Raw genomic sequence first — 27,359 nt, forward strand, 5'->3', positions numbered from 1 at the left:
AACAGACACCTGAACACTGATTCACAGGACTACCTAAGATTTACAGAACGCCTCCTTTATGCCTAGATATCGGCTCAGAATCCAAGACCCTAAGATAAATACAATATGATCCTCTTATTAATAATATGTTGCTGGCCTTCATACTGTATATGGTTTCAACCTATTAAATAAAGAGGAGTCACAGAATATGTTCCTAAATGTGATTTTATCTTTACTTCTGGAGACAGTTTTAGAGAGTAGAAAGAAAATAAAAACCACGGCCAGACTGTATGTATCCTTTTGTCTGGAAAAAATACGATCACCAGAGTTACATGCTTATGGTTTGCAGTTTTCTACCCACACAAGTTTTGTTTTCCTTTATCCTTTTCAGAAGGAAGGTACCTAGCAAACACATCCCATTGATCAATGCCCCTGTCTCCCCACTTGCCCAAACTTTTTATAAACCAAAGCTACGTATCCGAGTCAGTTAGAAGGCAAACATCACAAATGGCAGGGGTGTCGCTCTGCTCACTGCTCTATCCCGGGTGCCCAGGACAGTCCCTGGAGGGAAGAGGCACTCTGTCATTCTTGCAGGATGCATGTGCTATCCAGAGATCTCCCACAGTTGATATGATGTAAGTTAAGGGCGAAGACACTTGCTTTTTAAACTAGCTTTTGTGGTGGCCAGTGACAGGGAAGCACGGGCTTCCTATGAGGGTGTCACTCAGAGGGTGAGGACAGAGATCTGCATTAAGTGTTCTGGAGCTTCTAACCCCATCATTGCTATCAGACTGCCCTGAGTGCAAGATCAAGTCCAATTATCAGCGGTTATAGTTCTGGGATTCTAGGAGTAGAAAAGTTGAAAATCAGCATGACGTCATGTTTCTGGGAGATAAAAGTCATCTGTGCTCACATAAGAAGAGCATGTTCACGACTCCAGTGTCAGAGAAGCAATGGTATTCAGAAGAGGGATGACCAGAAGGCAGAGGGACGGGGCACCCCCTTTGAGGCTGTTTGGTTATCCTCATTGTGGGTACCAGAAATGCTCTGTGCAATCCCAACGGCTGGTTTTATGCTCCTGGCTCTCCGTGATCTTGGGCAAGTAACTTAATTCTCACGGCCACTTCCTCAAGTGTAAACACTATCCTTGCATGTGGGAGAGAATTAAATGAAAACTTATATCAAGTACCCAGTATGGTGCCTGCAACACTACAGGGATGTCACAAAAGTTAACTTCTTCTAGTAAATGAACGACTGTCCCTAAAAATCTGTGCTCTGGTTCCTGTCTGGGGACCTACTAGCAGGAAATCCACTCCCTCCCGAGTCACCCATTCATTCTTGAGTGCCACTTACATCCTTGCAGACATACAGAATGTCAGGGCTAGAGAAAGTCTTCCACATTTCCTGCTGACAAGTGAGGAAAGTGATGTCTGTGAGGCGGGGGTCCGCTGTGCTGAGGCGGCATAGGGGGCTGGCGGAGAGCTAAGCCTACAACTCAGCTCTGCAGACTTCCGCTGTAGGGGGCACCTAATCCTTCCAGTGGTGGCTTCTTTCCAGCAAGCCAAAAACCTCTCCAGGTAACTCTCCCCAGCGTTGCTCTTTAGGTCCCTCAGGACTGTCGCTCAGTGACCAGAGAACCCTCCGGCACTGCCTGTCCTCTCAATAATTGAAGAGAGTGACTCACCCCCCCCAAAGCTAAGTCCTCTGTCTCTGTAACTGTTCTGTTTAACCGGAAGTTTCTATAGTCCTCAATGTACAGCTTGCTTTCCCGTGAATTCACTGAGGGGAGATTCTAAGGAACAAGGGGAGAATGGCCAAAATAGGTTTTTGCAGCCCCAGGGCGTAATTCTTATTTCTAAAACTATCTTTCTGGGGACACAGTCTCCGAACCCCGCCCCCTTTTGCACCTCCTTGGTTCCCTTTTCCTCACAGGTCCTTACTGTCATCTGACATACTTATTGGTTCATCTGGTGACTGTCTGCCTTTGCCCAGTAGAACAAAAGCTCATTTGTGCCTGGAACTCTGTTTTATCCATCCTACGTGCCCAGTATTGAGAATGGAGCGCAGCCTCAAGCTGACATGGGAAAGGGGAAGTGACTCTCCCTGCCTCAGGGAGTGGGCCCGCTGCACTTTGAACTCTGGAAATCTTCACCTTGAATGCTGGGTTCTCGGCTGGATTTGGAATCAAACACCTGATGCAGCTACCTATCTGTAGCTGGACCTCCAGCTTCTGATCTCCAGACGTAACACAGAAAGAGAACAACAAGTAGCTCCGTTGTAAAGGGAAGGACTGGAGGGACAGTGTCAAAGGAGCCAGGAGTCCTTCCTTCTTGTTTAACTCCTCTTAGGAGAGAACATCACAGTCCTTGGTGGGGAGAGGGCGGCACCTCCAATCAAGGAGAGCTGCTCCAATGTCTCCGTCCCAGAAACAGTCCTCACAGTCCTCTGCTCCCTGAATAGCAGAATGCAGCTGTACACAAAAGGGGACGGACAGAATGGAAAGAGCCCACGCATACATTCCAGGAGCATCTCTGCTTAGGGCGGCTGGGGGTGGCTTTCCATGACAAATGTAAGAGGGAAGGACTATCCGTGCAGGGCTATCTTTGGGGAAATAAAACTCTAATTTGATCAAGCATGTTTCTCCTGTGAGACAGGACCCCGAGTCAAACTCTGAAAAATTGCACTAAGGCCATGCAAGTTTGCCAGCAGACGGCATGCCTCCCGGTCTTATCTCTCCACGAGATTATTCACCGCCGGGATGCAGAACCAGCAGAGGTCCAGAAGACAGCTTGGACTGGGCGGGGGTTGGGGGTGGGGTGGTCAGAAGATACGGCGGTAGGTGCCTTTCCGGTCTCTGTGCCTCACGTTAGCCACCTAAGTCACTGCTGGAAATCTGGAAAACACAGTCAAGCATTTTCTTCGGGACCTACTCTTATGTGCTACAGGTTCTCTTCCCTGTCATATAACGGAGCCCATGCCCTAATCCTAGAAAGTAAAAAATCATCTCCCTTAGTTTACATATATGGAAACATAAGGCCAGGGGCTGAAGTGACCTCCTGAAACCTCAAGGAACTAATAAGACGGAGAGAAAAGTCAAATGGCAATCTTTCAGATCCCTATGTTGGGCTTCCTTCTATTATAACCTTGTTTAAGAGCTTTTTTTTGGGAAAATCACAGATTAAAAAAAACAAGAAAGAAAGAAATGACTATACAATATACTATAGATATGTCAAAAATGTTCTGCAAACAGCCAGGTGGAACCATCGGCTCCCAGACTCCACAATGAAGGGGAAGTTTAAATGAAAATAATCACATTTCCTACCTCATAAGGGTGTTCAGATATTGAAAACAGTTACACGCATACAGCACTTAGCACAGTGTGTCGCATGTCAGGAGAGCTGGGTGAATAACAGTTATCATTATTATGGGTACTAACATTCATACTATGAAGCAATGCCATGTGCCAGACGATTGTGAAATGATGGACACAAACATCCCCAGGAAGGAAGTGACATACAAAGGGTCAGATGCATCAGGCAGGATTAACAGGCTGCCCTGTCCAGCTACAGGTCCCCTGAGGATGAGATAAGGGGAAGCACAGGAGAGGGCTCTGAGAAACTCTACCCAGCACAGTGCATGTACATAGTGGGATGGCTGTGATCTCAGTGGATCCTGAAAAGCAGGTAGGAAAACACAACAGGTTTCGGGCATGGATGGCTGAAAACCTACAGTGCTATTCCAGGACATTCTATGACTAAAAAAAAAATAATAATAAAACCAACAACAAAAAACTGGTCTCTAATTCCAACCATCCCAGTTATTAGCTATAGAAGCCTTGGGAAAAAACTAACCCCAAATTTCACTTTTCCCAGTTAAAAAGGAAAAAAAAAAAAAAAAGAATTTAAATATTCTCCACTCCTCTGCTATGTGCCCAGAGCCTGGCCCCTGTGGACTTCAATCCCTGGTCCACTGGGCTTCCTGCCCTCTGGATTCCAGTTGGGTTCCACCAGGGCAAGATGGGCGGGAGATCAGAGGGTGGTTGGGGAGAGATCTCAGGGTATTCTGAACACATCCTTTCCTTCCTTGTCCTACAGCTCTGGCAGTGCCTATATTTTTGCTTGGTGAGGGAGTGGGCTTCCTCCTCAATCCTGCTTTCTATGGGTTTCAGTAAATATATTTCCTCCCAGGATGGTGGCTGCTTTCTACTGTTGCAGGTTCCTGAGAGCATCACCATCCCTAGTTCCCTTACTTAACCTTACCTACCCTTTCTTTCTTTCTTTTTTTTTTTTTTAATTTGACAGACAGAGATCACAAGTAGCCAGAGAGGCAGGCAGAGAGAGAGGGAGGAAGGGAAGCAGGCTCCCTGCAGAGCAGAGAGCCAGATGTGGGGCTCGATCCCAGGACCCTGGGATCATGACCTGAGCCAAAGGCAGAGGCTTTAACCCACTGAGCCACCCAGGCAGCCCTTACCTACCCTTTCTAAGTGGCTCTTTCATTAAAGTGTCCTCATCTCACCTAGCCAGGGTAGGCTCTGCTTCTTAGAGGACCCCAGCTAACATATTTAGAGCTCTGAAATTAGCCCTCCAGGCATTGTCTCTGGGAGAGCCCATCCCCTCCTGGAGTTTCAACCACCACCGTTTTGCCCAAGGACTCTGAAAGCTGACTACTTTGTAAGTCAATGATGTGTGGGTACTGGGCAGTAACTTACCAGTAAGGGCTTAAAATCTCATTGGGCAACCAAGATAAATTACACGGAGATACAAAAAAGAATATAATTAAGCATTAAACTATGTCTTATCAGACACTGGACATCCGGAGACTGAGGTTTGAAATTCTGGGCTTAACACACGTTAAATGAAGGTTCCGGGGCAAATCCTTTAATTTCTATGAACCTCAGATGTCTTATTTATAAAACAGAGAGGCTAATATCTATCTCACAAGATCAAAAGAGATGATAGATGGGAAGATGCTTATGTTGACTCTAAATTAAAATACAATGATAATGATGTTTTGCTGGAGGATAGGCAACAGCCCACTCATACTTGGAATATGATTTCCCCTCTTAAATCTTTACAATCCAGAAGAAAATTCTCTAAACAGGAAAAGGTACCAGCCTCAAAGAGTCTAGCAAAGGAAAGCAGATTTTCTTTTTATTTCTCATATGGCCTAATGTGAACAAGTGCACCCTTTTGCAAGGTTTAACAGGCATTTTGTACTTCTCTGCCTCTTTCTTTCCTGGGCAGGTGGCCAAATGGAGAATCGATCATTTATGTTTCTGTTTCCTAAAGAGAGAAACCACTGGGAGCTGAACATTCTTCTCAGCGATTTGCAAATAATGAAACACAACTGTCTGGGAACCAAGAACCCCTCCACGAGCTCCATGCATCTGACAGGAGTAGGAGTGTGTCATGGCAGGACAAATTCTCAGGGCTTTGGGGACCTCACAGTTCTGAGGGGTGACAGATGGGGCACCTCACGGCAGGTAACACACACACATGCTCCAAGTCAGCAATCACCACCAGTCCTGGACCCGCTAGCTTGAGTCACTGTGAAGGCAGACAGAGAAGCTTCAGCGAGCACAGGCAGACTCCTCCTCCAAGCCCCTCAGACTGCAGCGCTTCTATGAATGGAGCTGGCCGACGGGGTGCTCTGGGACACGTGCCTGGTGAGTGGCTCTCTACCAGGAGGCCAGAGAAGAAGCATCAGCTCCTCAGTAGACCTACTTGTGGCTCTGGGTGAGAACCAGGCTGTTGGTAGATTTTTCTTGATGTCCTTTAATAAATATTTGTCAGGAGCAAATCTCTATTTGCCTGGCCTCATACTCAGTAAGGAGGGACCTTCAGCAAAAATGAAGATCCTGGCCTTCATCCCTATCCCTGAGTGGGGTCTCCTTGGGCGAGAAGGCGTGGCTCTTTCTGATGGGAGTCTGGAGGGAGGCTGAGGACTCCGGGCTCAGTGTGTTTTGGGTTCTCTCTGCAACGTGCCCACTGCTAGAGAGGCTGCCCTCTGGTCTGACCTCATGCATGAATCACAGGTCCTGCTCGGGGGCTGGACGGGGGCTAGCGGGAACAAGAAGGGATGCAGTTATCCAACTGCTCCACAAACCAAGGGCGGCAGTCCGTCTCTTTCCAGGATGCCCACTGTGGCATGTATCCTGGTCACATCCTTCATCCCAGTATTTATCAGTCATAAGACTGGACTTTAGAATTTCTCCTCTCAGACTTTGTTATCTACTTATCAATCAGACTGGAGCTTAGCAGAAGAGAGCTCATTAGTAGAGTGCTCTAAAATCTCATAACATTGCTTAATTAGAAAGAAAGAAAGAAGGAAAGAAAAGAAAGGAAGGAAGGAAGGAAGGAAGACAGGAAGGAAGGAAGGAAGGAAAAACATTAACTTTTTACAAGGTGATAATCTGTGAAATCATGATATGGGTATCTTTAAAACCTTTTTCTAGTATACCTTATAATAGATACATAACTATTAAAACAAAGCTTGGTTATATAAGAGCTAAAAAAATAATGGGTACACTGTTTTGAAGATTAATATTTTTGGGTGCCTTGGTAGCTCAGTCAGTGAAGCAGCTGACTCCTGGTTTCCACTCAGGTCACGATCTCGCGGTCATGGGATCAAGCCCTGCTTTGGGCTTTGCGCTCAGAATAGAATCTGCTTCAGATACCCTCTCCCTCTCCCTCCAGACCATGCTCACTCATTCTCTCTCTCTCTCTCTCTCTCTCAAATAAATAAATAAAATCTTTTAAAAATTTAAAAAAAAAAAAGAAAATTAAGATTTTTTTTAAATGATGATTCCTACAGCCATACTACAAGGACACTTAGCATCTGATATCCATGTTAAACTGCTGAGACAATTTGTATAGCATAAATAAAAATAATAGCTCTGATTTACTAAGCAAATAGGAAAGAAAAGGTAACATAGAGAGTGTTTTACAGATACTGTCCCGGTTTGTAGCTGGAAGCACTTGGCCAGCCTTGCATATATATACATATATTTTTTTTCTTTTGTTCCTCCTTTCTTACACTTAAAAAAATAAATATACTGATCAAGTTGTATCCTGAGGGACTATTTGAAGATATGAAAAAAAATTCTCATAACATAATATTAGGTGAGAATAAAAGGATATAAAATTATATAAATAGTAATTCCAATTATATTACATGTGTTTATAATTCATATCATATACATAAAAATACAAAGACAGATCATAGGTTATACATAAAATTGTTAACATCGATCTTTGTGTATCATGGGTGATTTTCATTTTTCTCCTTATATTTTTCTGTATTTTCAAAATATTTTACAAAGAACATTTTGTGAATTCTGTAATAGGGAAGATACTTATATTATATGTGTTAAATGCATAAGGTATTTTGTATAGACTTCCTGCTCACTCATTTGTTTTTGCAGTATTTTAAATCGCTTTTTAAAAGAAAGAAATGTAGCCTATATGAAGACCAGAATGTGGGAACAACGGGACGCCTGGGTGGCTCAGTGGGTTAAGCCTCTGCCTTCAGCTCAGGCCACGGTCTCAGGGTCCTGGGATCGAGCCCCACATTAGGCTCTCTGCTCAGCGGTGAGCCTGCTTCCCCCTCTCTCACTGCCTGCCTCTCTGCCTACTTGTGACCTCTCTCTTTCAAATAAATAAATAAAATCTTTTAAAAAAAATGTGGGAACAAACGATGCTCTTTTTCATATGTTTTAAAAGGCCATTTAATAACATAATTTTATTGTGTATATTAATTTTTTTAGAATTTCTTTCTTCAATTTCTCAATAAAAAGGCCTTCTTTATAGCATTTACTTTCAGATACCTCTCTGTGATATCTCCATATCCCACAATATCATACATATTACTTTAAAAAATATTTTTCTTTTACATAGTGTTTGGAAACATTAATAGGAATGATAAGAATGAATAAAATTAGCTTTTATCTTAACACAGCATCTTTTACCATATTTCTCATATGGTAAAATATTTAAAATGTACTAAAAAATAACAGAGGGGTGAAGATTCATAAAATCTGAGGGACTATAACATTTGACAGTTTTACTTTTCTTTTTGTAGGTATTGCACAATGAAGATAACATTGAGTAAAAGGTGATATGCTCAGAAGTTACAAAACTGGGCCCCAGCAAAATACCTCCATATAGCAGGTGCTCAATAAACATTTTCGTAATGATTGAAATCTCTTCTCAATGAATACATGCAGTGATTCATCAGTGAACCATGTAATTTACTAATAAATGAATAAGTAAAAAGTTTTACCATAATGATCATAATCACTCCCTTCCCCCATAATAAAAGTAAAATGCTTGCACAGCACCTTGAGTTTCATCATGGAATCTTGACATAACTTGTCTCCCCGAGCCGCAGAAACCTCATCAATCCCGATCAGCTTGGCCTTGTACCGGACCCCTTCACCTTTAAATCTCTTTATCAAAGTGGCTTCACTGCGATCCTGACCTAAAAACAGAGAAAAGCAGGATTCAGGCATGTAGGCATGCAGGTCCCATTGTCTTTAAATATCCCCAGTGCTGAGCTGCCTTCTCTGGTTTCCAAGAAAGTCAAACCACGGGGTGGAGTAGGAAAGAAGGCTGATTCTATCCTTTTAAATTTAAATTTAAATGTAAAAATTAAAAAAAAAATTTTAAATTTAAAAATTCTGATTCTATCCTTTAAGGTCCAGAGGAAAATTAGTTTTCGCGGATCCTCTGTTTTCTCAGGCAAGAAAAACAAACAAACAAACAAACAAACAAAAACGAGTTAAAAATAACCAACCCCAACAGGGCATTCAGATAATTAAATCAGACAACACATGTAAAGCGCCCAAAACAGAGCTTGATACACACCAGGTACTCAACAAATAATCACCACCTAACCTACTAAGAGTTCAGGTCTGACATTCTTGTTAGAGTAGAATTAGCACCGAGCCTCTTCGGCATTTCCAGCGTTTCGTATGACTTTGGCCAGGGTCCAAGACCTTCCTACACCCAGTTCCACGGGCTGTTTTATAGTGAGACTCCAGAGTAATTGCTTTGTATCAAGTAATTACCCAGGGACAATTATCAAAAAATGGTTTTACAATATCTCTTCTGCTAACTCGTGTGTGTGTAGAAAGAGGCTACTTGGTATGGTGAGCCCATATCCTGCAATAGCCTTTCTCGGTAATTATTAACATAGTAATTTGCTAGGATGTGTCAACCAGACATTCAAATACATCCACATAAAATAAGGACAGTAAAGTCTCTGTGAGCTGAGTATTTCTTGGGAGATGTTTGTAAACCTGATCCCCACTCTTTGTAAAACCTCAACCATATCCATTTTCTAGACAAAGAGTACGAACGTCACAGAATTCAAGGAGCTTGCCCCAAGTTCACCCAGTCAGAAAAAAAGAAGAATGCACAGGAATTAAAATTTCTAATATCATCAAACTTTCATAAACTTTGCAACCATGGTTCTTAAAACCTGGGGCACTCTTGTCTTCTGACGCTCATGTCCCAGAACATCACGAACTTGAACTTCCAACACCTCCTCCATCAAGCCTGCCATCATGGGGCAGAATGAGCTGAGTGCACAAGACAGAACTCAGCCTACTTCCCTTTACCTATATGATGTGCAAACTAAGGCCTTTCTATAATGTGGCTGAGATTTATTGGAGCTGAAAACAGAGGAAAAACAGCAGCAACAGTTAACACTCCATAATGCTTTTCAACTGAAAAAGCATTAACCTGCGGTTCACTTATTTATTCAGTCGTCCCTCACTGAGGGTCTCCTCTGTGTTGGATGCTATAACTCACTGCAACAGACGTAGGAGACAAAGTCTGTGCCCCTACAAGCTTGAGATTTTGGTGACCAGAAATTAAAATGCACAACGCGCTACGCTAGTCGTGTAAGAAGGCGGCAGCTTTGGTGGACATCCTCATTTCGAGTCATGGCTTTCTCACTTGAAAACCAACTAAACTGTCTACTGAGCCTAGGTTTCCTCATCTGTCAAATATGGATACAATATCTACATTCAGATTTATGGTGAATAGTAACTTACAGGAGAGAGTATGTGCGAAGCACGGATTCACGTGGTTAAGTTCTCAGAAAATGGCAGCTGTCACCACTATTACCAGCCCAGTAAAGAAGCACATAGAAGATACGATGCTGAGGGAGGGAGGGCACAAAGGAGAAATGTCTGCAGAGTCAGACTCCTAATTTCCAGCTGGTGCTTTATCCCACTGTACCCTTGCTAACTCCTGGTCTATTCAAGCCTTTGAATCATATTCCACAAAGCAGATATAACACAGGGATGATTAGTCAGAACCTATAATCAATGTAAAAATTCAGCCTCAGGATTCTGTGAGGGTGGATGTCAGAGACTAAAGCACAGAACAAAGAAGACACTTGCCATGATACACCCTGTACAGACATCTAGCTCAACACCACAGCTGTGGTCCTACAGGTCACCACTCTCTGAATGATCATGCAAAGTTGGGTGGGGGTGGCCTAGGGCTGGCTCTGGCTCTTGGGAAGGATATGGGTCCCAGATACCGTCTCTGCCTCTTCAACACAGGACAGTATTTCAGTCACTAATCATATCCCTTTCACTGTGTGGGGCTTCTCCAAGCTCTATATAGGAAGCATTTATTAGGGTCTGTTCAAAGCACATTGTCCATACCAACTTGTTTAGCCCCAGAAATAACCCTAGACATATGTGTGGTCATTCACGGTTTTATAAATGAGGATCTAAACTGAATATCTGAGAGGCCAAGTAACTTGTCCAAAATTGCTGAATGTGACCTGAACCCAGATCTATCTGAGCCAAAGCCCAGATTTCTGGTTTGCAGGTGTCCTATATTTTCAAGCTTGTGCTCTTAACCACCAGGATGAATTGCTTCTCACTCTCCCTGACTTCCTCATCTTTATATGGTACCCAAACTCACCTGGCCCAGACCTGTCAATACCTAATACACTGGCAGCATTAAAACTCCACTGGAGAGACAACTTGAAATGCAACAAAAAGCTTTCAGCCTCCACATCATGTCCCAGAAAATGTCCATGGGTCAGACACAAAGACAGCCTTAAGAAACATTTGTCAAGGCACAGAGCTCTACCAAGGAGGACACTTCATAAGGAGGCAGAGCCAGCCCAGGTGAACGAGGGCAGAGATTAATAAGAAAATATTAGGCCATTTAGAGGAAAGTAGGGAGCCCAATTTAGATTAGGACCCAGGGCCAAGCTAATTTGTATGAAGGGCACTTACGCAGTAGATAATCTGGTTTCTCATTAAATGCTCCACCATTAAAAGGGTAATTTTTCATGAGCACATCTTGAGCAAGGTCTCCGTTATATTAGTAAAGAAATAAATAACAGACATCGGAGCCATAAGGCTGTTACATCAGAGACACATATGATGTGAGGGTAGTAGCATAAGGGTCAATCTTCATGTGTCCCAAGTCATCATGAATCCCCAGCCTTTTGCTGAAAGCCCCACTGACCCTACGCTTCAGGATGGACAAAAGAAAGGACACGTGCTTTAGGAAAATCACCAACACTGTCACTCTCAATTCTCAACCATTCACTCAACCAATCACTGTGCCAAGATTTTCCGCGCAACCTCTCATGTAGTCCTCCCCGCTGCTCTTTAAGTTAGACTCTGTCACCTGCCCTATTTTATGGAAGATGATGTCAATGACCAACACCAACAGCAGAACTGGAATTTCTAACAGTTTTACTGAGATATAATTCCCATACCATTCGATTCCCTCTTCTGAGGAATATAATTCACTGGTTTTAGTACATTCATAGAGTTGTACAGCCATCATCGCTAGCTAACTGCGTAACATTACCTTCACTCCCAAAATACGCCCTGCACCCATCAGCAGTTACTCATCTTCCCGAAACCAGCCTAGGCAACCACTAGTCCATTTGCTGTCTATGGATTTGCTGATTCTTAGTATCACACCATTTCTCCCCGAGTACCCCTTCTCTCCTAGGTATAATCCTGGGTCATATGGTAACTCTATGTTTAAATTTCTGAAAAACTATTATTGTTTTTCCAAAGTGACTGTAACCGGTTTATAATCCTGCCTGCAAAGTATGAGGATTTCAGTTTCTCTACCAGATTTTCTTGCCAATATTTCTGTTTGTCTTTAGACAAATACTTCTGTTTGTCTTTTTTGCTTTAGCTGGCCTTATGAATGTTTAGCGATATCAGAGTTTTGTTTTGTGTTTTCCTCAGGACTAATGATGTTGAGCATCTTTTCTTGTGCTCACTGTCCTTTGCATATATCTTCTTGGAAGAAACTATTCAAATCCGACATCATCAGGGCACCTGGCTGGCTCAGTCAGAAGAGCGTACAACTCTTGATCTCGGGACTGTGAGTTCAAGCCCCACCCTGGGCGTAGAGATTGCTTAAAAATAAATAAATAAATAAATAAAATCTTAGAAAAATAATAAAAAGGAAGAAAATCTGACAGCCTGAGTTTGAGCCCAGGTGTTATGACAAAGGTCATGCTTTTAGCCATTAAGCCCTTTGGCATTGGTCCACCTTACTCCGTATTCGGTTAGGGCACTTGCCACGTCTTACTTTGTGTCACAGCTATTTGAGGAGACCCCTTATGGAGCCTGCAGCAAACTGGAAGCTATCTTACTCTTAAAGACAAGTATCCTATAAACACATACACTGTGCCTGACCTTCTCAGACCTTCTCCTCCTTACTCCTCCAGGGCTACTGGAAATAGGCATTGTCATCATTCTATGAATGAAGAACCCAAAGCCAGAGAGGTAAGTAAAATTACTGCCAGCTGAGCTAGGAAGAGAATCTCTCTTGTCCCAGGCCAAGACCTGAGATCTTCCACTGGGAGGCAAGAGTGTTCAATCGCTCAGAACAAGAGCTCTGGATCCAAGGATCTGCATCCTGGTCCCAGCTCTCCCACCCATTCTTCTCATTGTGTTGTGTTGGGTAGGATCTTTCCATGTCTGCCACAGCATCTTTCTTCTCTGAAGAGTAGCTAATAACCACTGTTTCCATACTGGGTCACTGTGTAGGTCAAAGAAATGACACATAGACAGCAACATAGGACAGTGACTGGCAATCGGAGCTCATGTGTGCAAGGCAGGCTATGTTCTACAGTTTTGCCCCGCTGTTGTCTGGGGCTGGAGGGCACTGTCTTGCCCTGTCTCTGTCCAACCCCACACCCCCCTCCCCACTCCACACCTGAGGTCTCAGCACAGTGCCATGTGCCCAGGGCTCCTCTGATCCCAAGGGTCTATCTGGGAGGTCCCCTCGGAAATGCCTCCATAATATTCTCCTGATACTCCCCCCTTGCATTCTCCCGATGACTCAATCTCATTTGTAATTATCTGTTTAAATCCAGCCTTCTGCTTAGTCTGTAAGTTCCAGAATATAGAGAGCTATGATGGAATTGTTGACCAAGGTACCAGGGCACAGCATTTTTCTAGCACACGATTCCCTCACAGCACCTATCAAGGCATCTGTGGCACCTCACTGACTTTGTCCTCATGCCTCCTTCTCTGCACTTGAGCTCCACTGGGGTGGGGGCTGAACGGATTAATCTCTGGTTTCTGAACCTAGCATGGTGCCCGGCACAGAGTGGACCGGCAGTGCCCAGGTCTACTGAATAACTGAATAAATGAATGAATTTATTTCTTTACTCAAAAGAGGCAAGTGGACCCCCAGAGTCAGAATCACTACGGAGAAGTGTAAGGGGTCACGGAACACCCCTTCCATACAGACCCTATTTCAAATCCATTCTGTCAGTGTAATTCACTTAGTCTCCAAGGAATAAAATCCCTAATGGGATAAAGTCAATGTCACACCCACGGTCATTTTAACGTTGCCTTTGCGTTGAGCCATTAAGGAAGAGCCTTTCTCAACCTCATCACAAACCTGCTCCCCTTACACCCCAGGAAATGCCTCTCCTCGGAATTTAAATTGCAGCAGTCCCCAGGGGGCACTGAGCAAACTCCCCGGTTCTGAACAGTTCTCAAAGCTGCTGTCAGGAAGAACACAGAGACCCTGTCTTGGAGTAGAAGGCGCTGCCGGTGATGTGACGGTCCCACACGGGGAGTGACCTTGCAGAAGCTTCAACTAACAAGCACCCCTATCAGAAGTCAGGGTCCAGAGGATGCAGGCAATTAGCAATTTTTTATGACACTGAGTAGAGACGCAGAATCCACGAGAATAACACACGCCCCCCCCATTTCAGGTTGTTCGCTGAAGACTGCTAATGGCCAAATAAAAGCTATGTCACACCCAAGGTTATTTTCCCTTTATCCCCCCGACTGGTCATGGATTATAATGCGCCGGCCACAGGAGAACACGCAAGAGCCAAGATGAGTGTGTTGCTGTGCTCAGCCTGACTGTGAGTTCTTTTTTAACTTCTGATAGGTGACAGTATTTCCCTGTCTGGCAGAGGTCAACTTCGACAAATTCCTCCCAGTGAGCTGAGCGCTCACTTGTAGGTTTGGATGGATACTGAAATGTCTCAGGAAGTGTCTCAGTCAGCTCAGGCTGCTGGAACAAAAATACCATAGGGTGGGGGCTTGAACAACAGTCTGGGGGGTCAAAAGTCCAAGACTAAGGGGCTGGCTGATTCCATTCTGGGTGAGAACTTTCTTCCTGGTTTGCAGATTGCCGTGTCTTCCCACAGTAGACAGAGTGTATGTGCGGTCTCTCTCCCTCTTCGTACAAGGGCACTAATCCCATCACAGGTAGACTCTCATGACTTAATCTAAACCTAATTACCTCCCAAAGGCCCCACTTCCAGTACCATCACTGGGGGCTAGGGCTTCAAGGTATGAATTTTCTTGGGTGGCTGGGGGCAAGACAGAAAGACACCAACATTTAGTCCATATAACGGGGGCCAGGATTTGGAAGGAAGAGTAGAAAGCTGGGATGATCCCCGAAGACAAGCCTGTTCCAGTTTTATAAGCTATCTTACTGAGGACTCACAATACCTAGGTGGGGTGAGGGCAGGGGCAGGGGCACAGGGAAGTAAGGTCACCAGCACAAGGTCACACGACCAGTGCGGGGTACCATGCCTAACTCTTTGGAGTCCACCGGCCTTTCAGGAGCTCTGCGACTTCATGTGTGTCTAATACGGGGAAGGTTATTTCGCTTCTCTGAGTGTTTGTTCTCCATCTGCAGACACTGTCGTTAACTGCACTGTTCTCTAGGACAGTGAGAAGGATTATATGAAACAAAACACATTTTACTCTTCGCACACTCCCTGGCACAACACAGTCATTCAGTAAATATTTATTACTTTCCTCCTCCCCAAATAGTATATTTCACATTAAGCACCAGTGGCCCAAAGCTAACCATAGCAAAGCGTATTGCAGTAGGAGTGATGGTCCCAGCTGTTTGGGAAATACTTTTGGTTGCCTGGGAATAAGGGTGCCATTAGGAACAGGATGTTCCTTTCTGAAGGCAATCGGGAGATCACCTTATGAATTATTAACACAATACCCAAACTGAGACACTGTCCCTCCTTCTGCATATCTATCTGAATCACCAGGCCATCCATCTTGATGATAAGAACACTTCAAAGAGGTTTTTTTCTCCCGCTGCCTGTCCGACAAGATTCTGCCCATTGCCGAAAGAGCTCTATTGTCCATTAGGTTGTCCAATTTAAGAACAGATTGTGGGGGGAGTTTCAGAGCCCAGCAGCAGAGATAACTTATTTTATTTAGAATTCTATCATGCAATTATCCAGGTGTTGATTTGCAATGGACAAATAATTACGTATACTGGCTGCGTAGGAGAGAATGCTGATTTTGTGTAATTAACTAGCCGGGTAGCAAGCAGAATAAGGGGGAACAACACACTTAGGGGGCTGTTAAAATGTGCTTTTATGAACATGGTTGCTGTCATTACTGCTAAAAGGTAAACTAATTAAAGAGCCAAAATAACATTCAACCTATTATTCATGCACACATTCCCCTAAAGAGATGTTCTTCACTGGTACTTCCGAAAAGGGCTCTCTGTAAAGAGCATCTGGAATCCATGGGCATCTTCCCTGGCAAAGACAAGTACTAAGATTCCAAAGATTCTAATTCGAGAGACTGGGAATCTGCATTGGCCTAGGATTGGCCTAGACTGGCCTAGGATTCGGAGGCTAAGTCAGACTAGGAACAAGTGAAGTGTAAAGCAGGGACCTTTGGTGACCCTCATACGAGGGACCCAATCCTTACGCTCAGATAGTTGGTCTTTCTTTCATTTCCTTTTTACTTAAGGTCTACTAGGACTTCTTCCTGTTTCTTTGTTCTCCTCCCTGTGGGCAAACACAGAAACCTCCCGGTTTTAAGAATGTAAAGATATCTGTAATCCTCTGTGGAGACCGAGGAGCCTGGCATGTCCTGCTACCGTGGGCCTGTCCAGGACCATCCAGTCTAGCTTCCCGTCCATAGCTGTATTGGTCCATGCCTGCTTCCGGAGGGCCTACAGACAGCACACACAACTGGCTTCGTGAATGGTTTATGGTGGGGCTTGTGTCTTCTTCCGGCCGGTCACGGGGCAAGCTAAACTAGCGTGTGTTGCCACAGGTGTCAGACCAAAGCACGGACCAGGCTTTAAAGGATACGTACATCCTTCTCGATTGCGCTTTCACTCCTCATTAACAGCTGAGCGCAGCATGCACTGTTAGCCTCTTACAGATGAGAGCACGGAGGCTCTGAGAGGGTAGAGACTGGCCCGAGAGAGCTGGGACAGGGCAGAGCCAGGAGTGCCAAACAGCATGTGGACTTAATCCGAAGAAGTTTCAAGGAGATTCTCAAGATTTGGGCTGGGTAAGAAGCAGGAGCAAGGAGGGAGGGGGAAGGCTGGTCTGAAGCCACAGCCCCAGCATTTTTTTTTTTTTTTCTGTCATTTGCAACCAAAAGTGTCCTATTGGGGGAGCCACTCTGCATGGAGGAAAGCAGAGGGTGCAGATAAAATACCAAAGGTGTGGGGGCAGGGCGGGGCAAGGAAGGGAGAACAGCAGCATTGGGATGGGCGTTCTGAGCTGGCTTTGACATTCCGAAGCCTTTCAGCCTAGAGCAAGTCACTTCTCCCTGCCAAGGAGGATAGCAACACTCCCCTTGTATGATTACTATCAATGCAGTCGTGTTATTTGAAGCACCCAGCACAGCTGGGCAGCTCCTGGCCAGAATCTCATGTTGACAATATTTTCATCCCTTTCCCGTGGACTGCAGGCTATGAGGTGTGTCTCCCAGACACAGTTTCAGGTCTGAAGGCTCATCTCCCCCAGGTGACGTGCTGGCCTAGGAAGTTCTGGGGTGAGCAGCTCTCAGAAATTGCCTTCCAGGGGGACCTGGGTGGTTCAGTGGGTTAAGCCTCTGCCTTCAGCTCAGGTCATGATCTCAGGGTTCTGGGATCAAAGCCCGCACCTGGCTCTCTGCTCAGCAGGGAGCCTGCCTCCCCCTCTCTCTCTGCCTACTTGTGATCTCTCTTTCTCTCTGTCAAATAAATAAAATAAAATAAAATAAAATAAAATAGGAAATCGCCTTCCACCAGAAAGAGTCCTATCGCCCACACTTCATTCCCTGATGTGTTTTGATCTGTAACACTAACAAACAAACTTCCGCAGGTCTGTGTAACTAAAGTGCTCTATAACTTTTAAAATCCTAAATGTTCTTCAGAAGCATTTAAGTACAGATTTTAGTATTTCTTTGAGCACTTGAATGACCCAAAGTTTTGGTTTTTGTTATGTGATGGTATCAGAGATGATGTTTTCCTTCAATTAGGGTACTGGGGGAGAGAGGAAAAAATCGTAATTTTCTCTATCCTTATAGGTTCTTGGCTGAGACCCTCCTGTAATAAAGGACAGAGTAACAGGAGAAAAACAAACACAAATTTGGTAACACATACTCCTCCTGTATATGTGGGAGAGACAATGGAGTGACTCCCACCTCACTCCCTGGGGCCCCAGTAGCTCACATCCAATCAATAGGGGGGATTACACATGTGGGTATAAAAGTCCAAGCCCCCAGCCTCAATTTGCAGATTTGGGACAATGCTGAAGGGCAGGACAGAGTTCCCTGGGTAACATGGGGTCAGCTGAGGTCCTGGCTGCGGCTACATCAAAGCCACCTCCTGGCTCTGCCCAGTCCTGCCACCTGCACTCCCCACTGGCGCTGATTCTGGGGCATTCCCTGATGAGATCTCTGGGTCTGCCATTGGTTTCCTGGAAACCTGATCAAAGCCCTGCACAAAATGAATGCATTTGAGTGAGAGTACTCTGCAAGACAAGGGGGTCATGATGTGGAGAGGCAAGCCACCATGTGCCTGCCCGCGATAGCCCAAGGGTGACAGAAGGAAGGCTTGGAGGGAGCATCCAAAGCTCACATAATGTACAGTGATGCTGACATCCCGTGAGATGAAGCCTGTTCTAGAAGGTACATCCAGGGCTAACACCAAATGCATGGCGAAGGCCCCTGGCAAACGTATTGAATATTCCCCGGGCGTCCCGGGCAGGTGAGTCTTCAGGAATGAGTGGAGCGACCAGAGACCCACGGGCATCCTTACTACCACCGGATCTGGAGGTACTGTGGGGTCTGCTTTTCTGAAAGTCCTGAGACGCCCCCCTCCACCCCCACCCCCCGCTGCAGCAACAAATGCACATCACAGCAGACACCAGGCATTTACAAAACCCTGAAAGCGGATGACAAGTGAAGACAATCTTGTTTTCTGATAAAAAATAACACATACATTTTTAAACCTTTTCTATTTCCATTCTTTAAAACAACTGTTTTTTTTTTTGTTTGTTTGTTTTGTTTTGTTTTTCCCCTTTCTAGTTACAAAGTGAAGCATGCTCAAACCTTACAATTTGGAAAATGCAGGAGAGGGAAAAAGGGGGGGGGTAGTCACCCAGAATAGCTCCCGGGGGGTGGGTATCAATGGCTTCACTGGAATAGTTGCTCTTCCAAACTTTTTCCTAAGTGTATACACACACGAACACCCACTTCTAAGTTTACATGCTCTAAGCCTGCAACTTGCTTTTTCCATTTGGCAGAGCATTATACCTTTTCTTCCGTATTGATATTTTTTGTAACATGATTCTTAGTGGCTGCATAATATCCCATCACAGCATAGACATATCATAATTCATCTAACCAATCCCCTCCAGTATCAGACAGTTACGATGTTTCCAGTTAGAAACAGTGCAAACAAATACAATATGGAAAACCCCTCCTAAAGCAGTAGAGGAATGGATTCTTCCCTGTGAGGATGCCTCCGTAGAGTATCAGGATTGATGCTTCATTATTTTCCCCTCCTCCTCTTCCACTCCAGAAAAGTGCGGGCTCAGAATAGACAAATGTGTGAAAACAAATGCAAAATTTACCTCTCCCGATGTCTTTCTTTGGAAGAAGCACGGGAGGGCAAGGGAAAGTTGTTTGTATGATTTGGATTACAAAAGAATCCTTGTAAGCTCAGGCCCTGTTGCCCACGGGAAGCTGGTCGACTGGGAGCAGAGGAGAGAGAAGCAGGAGAATGGGATTTATTCGGCAAGCTGGGGTCATAGTGCAGCCCACGGCAGCCGAACCCCCAGTTTGGAGCTCTCACCCAATGTGTATGAACACTTGGAATGTGAAAGCCTGCTCTCAGACCCAGACAGAGGTTAATTAAACCACAGATGGACAAGGGTTTCTATTTTCACACGCAGCCTGCAATTGGCCAAGAACTTCCTTCTGCGGCAGCGACAACTTCCATGGGGTCATCTCCATTAGGGAAAAAAAACAAGAGGATTTAATTGGGTGTCTCTGTTGCCAACTTGTTTGCAGACTATTTTTTAAGGGAGATTATTTTGGTCCTGGTATATTCTGGTTGCGAGCAAGGCTCATGCTTTATCTTCCATCTGCCTTCTAAACAAGAGGGCTGTGTATACTATCGACTGATTAAATTATTTCTTTAGAGTACAAAGAAGTATTTGTGATGAAGACAACAGAGAGGGCAAATCAATTATTTACTGAGAAGGCTGCAATATAAATTACATTTGATTAAACTCAGAGATAAATCTCAGTGATGGAGGTTTTAAGTGGAACGTGCCAGAAGAGACAGTGACTAAGTGCCCCCCGACATCGCTAGTAATGAATGCAAGGGCACGGGCCCAGCCCTGACACCCCTGGGTCCCTAACAAAGTATGCCAAATATTCATCCATGCCACAAACATGTGTTGAATGCCTCCTATGTAGCACTGGCCGCAGGGGACCAAGGTACCGTCATGAACCACAGGGAGAAAGGCAAGTCCCTGCTCGCCTAGAGCTTCTGATCTAAAAGGGGAAGGAAGATAGTAAGCCAGTAAATAAATAATGAACAAGATCATTCCAGATAGGGAAAAGTGTTATGGAGATGATAAAACAGTCTGATGAAATGAAGAGTGACGGAGACGGGCTGGGGGGAAGGATTCATTTAGACAGGCTGGCCCACAAAGGCACTTCTATAGAAATGACATTTGAAAGGAGACACGAACAACGAGAAAAGGGCAGTCGCGCGCCAGGAGGGAATGTGCTTGGCCTGTTTACAAAACAGAGAGAAGCCAGTGTGATGGGACTGGAGAAATCGACGGGGAGGAGACGGGACAGGGCTGCGAATAGAGAGATAGGGATCCTTCCCATGCTGCGTTAGGAGGCAGGGCAAGGTGCATGGGATTTGGCTTCAAGTGCAAGTGAGAGCCTTTGGGGGCCATCAGGCAGGCACATGACTCACTTACTGTGAAAACTTCTCTGATGGTTCTGCGGCCAAAGGGTGTGACACAGTTGAAGCCAGAGTCAGCTGCGAGATAGGATGAGAATGAGGGCTACAGACACGAAGGAGGGGCGGGGCACAGCATCAAAACAGACCTGGGAAGAACGCAGATATAGTTTCCCCATAGTCTGTCCATGCATGAGGCAGGAAAAGGGAGGAAGCAAGTACAGCAGTGGATTTCGGCTTCAGGACCTGAGTGGAAGGCAGAGTCCCTTCCTGATACACCATCGTCTTAATCAGTGATGGCCACAAAGCCAGTGGAACTTGGTGACTTTCACATCCCTGCTGTGTGCAGGGCGTGTGGGACTCAGGAATGGAGAGAGGCAACCTCGGAATGCCCGCTCTGCCATCAGGGTGCCTGTCCTTGCTGAGTCCCTGTCATCTCCTTATTCACGATACAAAATAGACAAGACCTACCTTGAAGTCTGGGAATGAAATAAGGAAGTGGCCAGCACACAGCTGCTACACAAACGGGAGTTTTGTAGTGTAAACCGTCTGGTTTACACTGAGCACCAGAGCTCAGACTGAACCATGTCCCTGCTGAAAAGCCCTGGCTTCTTCCCAGCATGATTTTCCTCATAGGAAAGGGGCACGTTTTTGGTTTCTGGTTTTACTTATTTATTGATTTGATATTGCTTCTATCTCTCTGATGGAGTGAGAGGTGGGACCTTGTCTCATTCACCCAGAGCTGACGCCTCCTGAATTGTGTGCCCAGTCTCAGTAACTGAGCCCCAGCACACTGCCCTCTCCCATACAGCAGCATCCTCACTGTGGCCACGTTTATACCATATGACCCCACCCTCAGGCCTCTCTTAATTAAACTGGATGGGGACACCAGGTCCAAGCTGTGATGGTTAGAGACCCACCCTTGGGAATTGAGAATTGAAGCAGAGAGGGGAGTCACTTTGTCTTTGTGACCAGAATCTCAACACAAGACCATAGAATTTCTGGGGCACCCTCTTTTCCTGCTTGAGTAAGAGAAAGTCAATCTTATGGGAAAAAAGCAAAGGGGAAAGACATTCTGGAAGAAGTGACCACAGAGACAAAGTATTGCTGGAGTCCTTAGTGAGTCCAACTCTCTGGGTCAGCCTTGCAGAGGCTCAGCTCACACATGTTCTTCCTAAAATTCCACAAGTACCTCTGAGTCCTTATTGATATGTCCCTCTGTCATATTTAAGCCCATTCAAGTTGACTTCTGTTCCTTGTAACTAGAAGACTTTCATTAATAATGGATGTGAATTTCTGTCTATCTGGCTCCTTGCCCACTGCCGGATAGAGGAGAGACAGTCACCGAATGTTTGCTGAAGAGAAGGGATGTTCATGGCTGCACCCTATTGGCTGGGTGCTTTATCCCCAATTTTCCCCACTCCCCAACTTCCTATCTGCTAATAAAACCCACAAAAAGAGAAAGGATGGGGTTTAGATGATTTCCTTCCAATTTTCATCACTAAGATCTCAGACCTCAAACAGTCTAATTTTTGTAGCTCATCTCCTTGAACGGCTTAGCTTTCAGTGAATTTAAGATGCAAGAGTGAATTATTTCCCAAACAACTCTTTTCGTCCCTTTTATACCCACAAAAAAATACAGACAGGTCTTTTTGATCACACAACAAAAGCATGAATGGCTGCAGAGCCTTGCTGATTTCAACAAAGCACCTCCCCTCCAAAGATCTCAGTGTAGTCGCAGGCCTGCTCTCAATGCTTCTGAGAGGACTATAGTAAAATTCCAGGAAGACTATGTAACAAATTTGGATAGTCAGCAATCCTAGGATGTAACAGGTCAACGGAAAACAGGAATAAGCATTAAATCTCTTTAACTTTAGGGGTGCTTGGGTTGCTCAGACAGTTAAGCGTCAATCTTTGGTTTAGGTCATGATCCCAGGGTCCTGAGATGGAGTCCCACATTAGGGCCCCTGCTCAGCGGGGAACCTGCTTCTCCCTCCCCCTCTGCCTGCTACTCTGCCTATTTGTGCTCTCTCTCATTCTCTCTCTCTCACTATCAAATAAATAGATAATTAAATATCTTTTAATTCACTCAACATCTTATCAGCATCTTTTATGTGACCGACATGGTACCAGTGGCTAGTGCTACCATTTATTACATACCTACTATGCCTTCGGTATTGCGATAGACATTTTCATACACATTACTTTTCCTTTAGCCCATTCACCAGCCCTATCTCTTATGACCTCACTTTGTGCAGATGAGGTTAAGGAACCTGCCCAAGGTTCCAAGGAGCCAATAAGGAGAAGTGATTCATCCAGGATCCACTCAGCTTTGTTTCCACCTCTCTGTGTGTCTCCCACTCTACCTAAGGTGCTCCCTTGAGGAGACAAATAAGATGGAATTGCTCCCTTTAAGAGGTCCTCAGTCCAGTGGAAGAAAGACATTTTCATGAAAGGGAAGGCTTCATTAAGGAAGGTGTCACCCATGTGCAAAGACAGCTCCAGAAATCAATCACTGCATTCTGATGGATGGGACAGGGATGGCTGCATGGACAAGGGGGCATTCCTACCAGGTACTGAGTGATGCAAAGGAATCTAGAGCAAATCCTTTATAGGAATCTTGACAAAATGGAAATATTCATTATTGTACACCTGTTCACTAAGGTCAGGGGAAGAGGTAAAAGACACCGGAATTAAGGACCAATTATGCAATGTATATGCCATCAGTGACCATAAGAGGTTGGTAGTATTATTTTTTTTCAGTTTTAGAGATGAGGAAAGTAATGTTCACAGTAGAAAAGTAACTTCTTCCGTGTCACACAATCTTCACTTGCCCATCGATTATTTCAAACCCACGACTCTCAATAATGTGTTTTCGCTACTAAACCATGTCCTCCGAAGAACTGAAAGATAAAAAGAAAAAAAGAAAGGAGAAAAACAAAAAGAGCTACAAATTATAGGTGCAATAAATTATAAGGCCATTCTCTACCCTCAAGGAATTTACAATCAAGTCAGGGAAGTAATACATAAACCTCTGAAAAGGGAAACAAGAAACCAAGGTAGAAAAACAAGTCAGGAACAATAGAAGTCATGGCCCAGGTCAGTTCAGGCATAACTAGCTTATATATTATACTAGGCAGTGTCCTAGGGGTTGGGAGGAGAGAAACAGGATTTTGAAGCGAGGTCCCAGGAGGGGGTTTTCAGGAAGAGGTGGGGCTGAAGCCAGGTCTCCAATGATAAGTACAATTTACATGAAGTGGGAGGCATGGAAGACCACCCTCACCCAGGATTCAAGGCAAAATCAAGGTCATTAAACCTGCTGGAAATGGGCCTTTATTGAATTCTGCTCAGTGGTGACTGTCTCACATTACTGGGCATCCCACATGAGCCAGGAATGGTACAAGGCACACTCCAATGATGTCCATGCACAGAAAAGAAGATGAGATTCGGCAGTTGGGGGGAAGGGCACGAGCTATCCAAGTCAGATGAACAGCAAGGCCCGGGGAGCGGTGAGGTCTGAAGACAGACGTGCCTGTCTGACGCCAAACTCCGTGCTCTTTCTACCACACTCCAGCACCCGTGCAGTCTGGGCTCAGACTCTGGAGGGTTCTGATGGCCAGCCTAGTGTTTCTCTGGGGGCGTTAAGGATGTCTTTGGTCAGGGACGTGATTATAACACAGTCAGAGCCATGTTATGGAGGGAGTGTATGAGTCTGGTTGAAGTTAAGGGGATTCCGGGTGGGGAAAGACCATTCTTTCACTCCCTGTCTCAGGAAAGAAATCAGTGAGATGTGCAGAATCTCAGAGGCAACCAGGACACTGACAGTCCACAGCCTGGAAAATCTGGTTCCAGATTCTCTAAGACTGAGACAGCCACAGCAAAGGACACCAGGAGAGCTAATGACATGACATGCTTTCACAAAGGTAAAGTCCTTAAGGACTCACCAACTCCCAACAGTCCTGCCTCCATGTAGCTGCCTATTTCACTGCCTCCTCCTTCTTGAAGAAGCTGCCCTTCTCATGCCTCTGTCACTCTCCTGGTTCTCCTGCTTTCCCGACTCGGTCAGCCTTTGCTTTCTGAATCCTACATGGAGGTATTCTCTGATGTTTTGTCCATGGTCGTCTTCTGTTTCCTTCACCTTCTTTGAGATGACACTTGAGTCATCCTATTTACTTCCCACACCCCTCGCAAGCTCCAAACCCACATTGCCACCTGTCTTCTAGATGCCAGAACCTGAATTTCTTACAGTGACCAACATTTAGTAGGGACAGAGGGACAGAATGGAGCGAGCAATTTCTCCTTTACTCCAACCAGCCTTCTCTCTCAAGGCCCAGCCCACTGCCGCCCCTCACACCCTCCCCATCCCGGGCAGCTTCACCAGGCCATGAGACAGTGTAGTGACAATAACCTAACAGTACCTTACAGCCACATGAGCAAAGCACCCAGTGCTGTGAGCACTCATTTGCAAGCCTGATGCACCAAGTGTGAGTCTTTTTTTTTTTTTAAATATTTATTTATTTATTTATTTGAGATGGGGAGAGAGAGAGAGAGCGAGAGAGCGACGGCACATGCATGGCCTGGGAGGGTCAGAGGAAGAGGGAAAGAGAGTCCCAAACAAATTCTGCACTGAATGGAGCCAGACCCAGGGCTTGATCTCATGACGTTGTCATCAGGACCTGAGCCGAAACCAAGAGTTGGATGCTTAACTGACTGGGCCACTCAGGCACCTGTCCAGTGGGATTCTTATTCATCATTAAGTCTTCTGTGTCTAGAAGAGTGCCCAGCACGGTGCAGGTAACATTTGTTAAATAAATGCACGCCATGGGTAGTCTACCCTTCACCCCGGGTAGAAGCTTTGGAGGGACTTTTGATTATCTCCCCTTTGCCTTACACTCCTTTTCACATACATTCTAAGAATTGCAAACAGTGTCTCTAAAATGCCTCACTAGCACACACTTCTGATCCCCCTACTTCACCTAGGAAATTCCCCAGTATCAATATACCTGTTTACAGTTGCTCCCCACTCCAATTCATTTGCTAGAGAACCACAAGATTCCCCCTTTGACAGCCCATGCTTATAAAACCTTATTATACCTTCAGTCAGAGTCTTCACGGGTTCCACTTTTCCTCCAAACCAAACGGGAACAGAAACTTCTCATCCATTTATGTGATATTTCATCAAACATGTTTGTGCACGGACTTGCTAAGCACTGGGGAGAGCTAGGAATGAACTTGACAAATCTCCTGCCTTCATGAAGATCTCAGTCTTTTTGACTGGAGAGAAAATGAGTTTCTTCTTCCTCACTCCCATTTTCCCTAACACGTGCTCTGTGCATCAGCCAAAGGAAGCCCGAGGAAACCCAGGTCTCATGATATGGATAGCCTACATGTCTGCACATCTGTGCGTTCTCCCCTCACTGTTTTCTCTGTCGGGAACAAGAGTTTCTCCGACCCATCAGCCAGGTCACTGCTGTACGGTCACCTTCCTGTTTCTGCCTTCTGCCCACCCGTCCAAAATTTTGGGTCTTGCCTCCCAGTTCTCTCTTAAGTGATTCACTTAGCTCCTTCCAGAATGCTATTTTCCCCTCGATCTCTCTCCCTCAGTCTATTAATTCCATGCTCAGACATTACCCAATGCCCCTTTCTTTTCAGCTCACACCAGCAAGGTTCTGAGTAAATAGGGATTAAAAAATTAAAACAGGGATACATACCTTAAACCACGGAAATCAACTAATTTACAAAATGCATTTTTCTGGGGCGCCCGGGTGGCTCAGTGGGTTAAAGCCTCTGCCTTTGGCTCAGGTCATGATCCCAGGGTCCTTGGATCGAGCCCCTGCATCGGGCTCTCTGCTCAACAGGGAGCCCGCTTCCCCCCCGCCCCCGCCTGCCTCTCTGCCTACTTGTGATCTCTGTCTAATAAATAAATAAAATCTTTAAAAAAATGCATTTTTCTAACATGGCTGAAATCCAGTCACAGACGGAGTCATCGGACAACCTCACAGGTCTGTGGGTCCCTTCAGAAGTTACAGAGAAACTTACTCTTCACGGGATTCTTTTTAGTACGCTTGCTGATATTTGTGGAGCACTTACTATGTGCCAGGCTCTGGGTAAACATTTTGCAAGCATCATCTCATTTATTCCTCACGAAAATCCTGTCCCGTATATCCTGTCACCGTCCCGTTCCTGGAAAAGGAAGCCAAGGCTTCCAGAGGTAAAGGGGCTTGACCAAGGTCACACAGACAGCTGGACTCAATGTGAACTCAAGTAATGGGATTTCTAACCACTAGCAACACCTTGCCCCTCATGGGGAGCACACACACATCAGTGTGTGATTAGCGGACAGAATATCCTCCGCTAAGAGCTGGCACATAGGAATCATTCAATACATGGGACGGATGGGAAGGAAACAGACTGACAAACACAGAAGGGCAAGGCATAGGCACGTACACTACTGCACAAAATCCTGACAACAGCCCGATCACAGGTACTCATTATTCACCTATCATACACAAGAAACCGGGATTCTGGCAGGTGCAAGGGCTTTGATACATTTTCCCACCAAGTAACTTGGCAGGTGCAGGACTACATCTCCAGCTTCGAAGAGTCCGGCTTCAGTGCCCTCTGATACGACCCCATTGTCTCTTTCCTCTCCCAAACCTACAC

At 45.2% G+C, this 27,359-nt stretch overlaps 1 protein-coding gene across 6 annotated transcripts in view; it reads right to left on the reverse strand.

Annotated features, from left to right (window-relative positions):
- Nucleotides 1-27,359, reverse strand: part of DAB1 (DAB adaptor protein 1) — a 784,414-nt gene that overhangs the window by 133,153 nt on the left and 623,902 nt on the right. For all 6 annotated transcript variants that reach the window (XM_032839738.1, XM_032839737.1, XM_032839734.1 and 3 more), the window contains one exon: nt 8,318-8,457. In XM_032839738.1, coding sequence (XP_032695629.1) covers nt 8,318-8,457 — 140 coding nt within the window. The remainder of the gene's footprint in view (nt 1-8,317; nt 8,458-27,359) is intronic.

The sequence above is a fragment of the Lontra canadensis genome, unplaced genomic scaffold (genome assembly GCF_010015895.1).
Source record: "Lontra canadensis isolate GAN:19392208 unplaced genomic scaffold, GSC_riverotter_1.0 scaffold109, whole genome shotgun sequence".
NCBI classification, from domain to species: domain Eukaryota; kingdom Metazoa; phylum Chordata; class Mammalia; order Carnivora; family Mustelidae; genus Lontra; species Lontra canadensis.